The sequence below is a fragment of the Leptonychotes weddellii genome, chromosome 15 (genome assembly GCF_054177405.1).
Source record: "Leptonychotes weddellii isolate Sample4059 chromosome 15, ASM5417740v2, whole genome shotgun sequence".
Classification (NCBI taxonomy): Eukaryota; Metazoa; Chordata; class Mammalia; order Carnivora; family Phocidae; genus Leptonychotes; species Leptonychotes weddellii.
The window spans coordinates 32,001,234-32,004,314 of NC_138383.1; the positions used below are offsets into that span (position 1 = coordinate 32,001,234).

General features: G+C 50.8%; 1 protein-coding gene across 1 annotated transcript; it reads left to right on the forward strand.

The window, feature by feature from the left end:
• Positions 1-566: 566 nt before the first annotated feature.
• Positions 567-2,513, forward strand: LOC102735431 (C-C motif chemokine 3). Its single transcript, XM_006748509.3, has 3 exons — positions 567-748; positions 1,475-1,589; positions 1,987-2,513. Exons 1-3 carry the CDS (start codon positions 673-675, stop codon positions 2,075-2,077), a joined length of 282 nt encoding a protein of 93 aa, XP_006748572.1. The 5' UTR covers positions 567-672; the 3' UTR covers positions 2,078-2,513.
• Positions 2,514-3,081: the final 568 nt, after the last annotated feature.

Here is a 3,081-nt window from a genome sequence, read left to right on the forward strand (position 1 = left end):
TTACACCCACATCAAATGTATCTTCCGGATCCTCATCTAGTGTTAACCCAGAGCCTCTAGTCACCCGGTGACTGTCTGACGACAGGAAGAGCAATGGAACTGTGATCTCATGCTTCCAAGTCCCCCAGCGAGAATTCCCCAGTTCAGTTCCTTGCATCCAAGGCAGGTGCACGGCACCCTCTGCATCACGCCATCTACCCTGTCCGCACGGCTAGAACAGCTGAGGAAGCACAGAAGTCGCAGCTCTGTGGGAAGGACAGGGCAGGCGAGTTAATATATAGATCAGTTCTTATGGGAAGGGCCTGGCTAAGAATAGACTTGGGTCAACACATACCCCTCTCCTCCTGCTCACGGGGGAAACCATTTCCTCACAAGAAACCAGAACAAGTCATGAGTTTCGGGCTGAAACTTAGAGCTCAGAGAAGCTATTCTTGGATATCCTGAACCCCTGCGGTCCCTTAGGACCCTGAGTTGTGCAACACTCAGCGTGATGACACCACTGTGCTTAAAAATTTCCCTCCACACCCCCGGATTCCATTTCCCCTTCTACCAGGGCTGCCTATAAAGAGCAGGGGAGATCTGTTCACCCTCCAGAAGGACGCAGGCAGCAGCAAGAGCCCAGGCCCACCTCTGCGGACAAACGAGCCCACACGCCGTGTACTGCTCAGCATCATGAAGGTCCCCGGGGCTGCCCTCGCCGTCCTCCTCTGCACCATGGCCCTCTGCAGCCAGGTCTTCTCTGCACCGTGTGAGTCTCTGTTGTTGCCACAGCTGTCCCCACTCCCTGTCCCCCGCAGTCGGTGGACCACACCTATTTCTGTCTCGTGGCCTTGGGAGCCCCCAAGAGAAAATGGGGAGCTTCTCAAAGGGTTCGAAAACATCATGGCCTTTCTCTTCAAGACTTTTACTTTCATCTTTATAAAGGAGTCTTAGCTATCCCAGCCCCCAGATCTGAGAGCCAGGGGGAGGTAGGGGAGCTGGAGTTCCATTTTACAGATGGCAAAATAGGGACCCTAAGCAAATGAGTTTGCAAGAGGCAGGATCCAAGACTGGTGACCTCCCGATGGGGTCATTCTCCCCTTCACTCACCCGAGGTCCCCCCAGCACTCTGTCCCTTGGATGTCGTAAGAGAGATGTCCAAGGTTTCTCTTTTGCTGGGGTATGACTTCTTGAACCAGGCAAAATTTCCAGAGAGAGATAAGAGCAGTCTGCTTGGATGTTTGGGTCATATCAAGAAAGACAGCCCACCATAAAGAGTCAAGGAGAAAGAAGGACACAGACAGAAGCCAGAACAGAGACAGGTATATTTCTAGGCAAAGATGCCCAGGGCCTTCCAGTGACCCTGTCCCCCAGCCCGCAACCGGAGCAAAGCTGTTTTCCTCCGAGGCTTCCTCACCCTCCCAGGGATCCAATCTCAGATCTCCCTTTTCCTTCTGAACTGTGACTCGGGCTCATTCTCGCTCTTACTCCACAGTTGGTGCTGACACCCCAACAGCCTGCTGCTTCTCCTATGTCTCCAAGCAGATTCCACGCAAGTTCATAGTCGACTACTTTGAGACCAGCAGCCAATGCTCCAAGCCTGGTGTGATGTAAGTGCCAGTCTTCTTGCCCACCTCTGGGGAGACAGGGAGGGTCTGGAGTGGGGGCATAGAGTGGCCAGGGTCACCATCCTGGAATGGCGCGGCCCTCTGTCTCTGAGGTCTAACCTGACCTGGCCCGGGGCTTGCAAAGTCAGGAAGGATTGGCCCAGCACAGAGGGAAGGGAGGGAGAAAGGAGGTGGCAGCAGGATCCCCTCGGGCGGGGGGGGGGGAGAGAGGGGCTGAGCCAGTGAGAGCAGTTCTCTAGACTGAGATGGGCAGAGGGTCCCTGAGAACGTGGGCATGCCCTGAGCTGCCCAGGACAGAGAGTGGGGTGAGGGGCCACAGTGGGCCCAGAATTCTCTTGCTGGATTCCTCAGTATATAATCCTTCCACCCCTCTTGGCAGCTTCCAGACCAGAAAAGGCCGCCAGGCCTGTGCCGACCCCAGTGAGGCCTGGGTCCAGGAGTACGTGACCGACCTTGAGCTGAATCCCTGAGTGGCCTGGAAGCTTTGAGAACCCAGTGACCTCAGTGGGCTGCCTGGGGAGCAGAGGTCCGAGCCTTGGAAACACCCCTGCAACCTCCACAGCTACCTCTCCTGTGCGCTGCTTGTTGCCAAACAGCGACACTCTGGGACTCTAACTTAAATTCCAACTTATTTATGCTATTTAATTTTTGTTATTTATTTTCAATGTCATGCTCTGGGGCCATTCGCTCCGAGAGACCCCAAGATACCTTCCTCACCACCCTCCCCTTCTCCCTTCACTTGCGCTGTGATTGATGATGATTGCGTGACCTAATTTATTTAGTCTTAGTTTATTCTAAGCAGAAGTGGCACCCGAGTCACCAGACTGACATATGTGTATCAGATGTTTCTGTTCAGTGCTGTGTCCAGCCCCAAGAAATAATAAAGATGGTCTTTTCAAAAGAAAACTGGTTTTGAGTTTGGTTTTGTTTGTCCAGAATGTCAGAATAGCTGGCCGAAAGGAATAATGGGCAAAAAATAGGCAGATGTGAAATGGAGGGGCATTGGGATTTCCGGATCACTGAAATTATGAATGTTTCATAAATCAAATCAAAATATACATGCTGTAGGAAAATTCACTATACCAATGGATATTATTAAGAAGAGTATTCATAGTGCATATTTACCATGAATCATGATTTCTTAACAATCACTAAGATATTTCAGACCTACTCCAGGCTGAGTGCTTTTTAAGCAGGGTCCATTTGATCCTCACAATGAAATAGTACAGTTTAAATATTATTACTATCCTCATGTGATACAAGAGTAAACTTTAGCCAGGCTCAGAGAGGTTAAGCAACTTGGCCAAGAGCACACAGCAAGTAAATGGTACAACTGAGTTCCAAAACTAGACTTTGATATAACTACAGACTCACTCATAAACACTAGCAAAGTTATGTCCCAAAACGCCATCCAGCTGTCCCCAAATCACAAGCAATGATTGTTTAAGACACTCACATAAGAGGGGCACCTGGG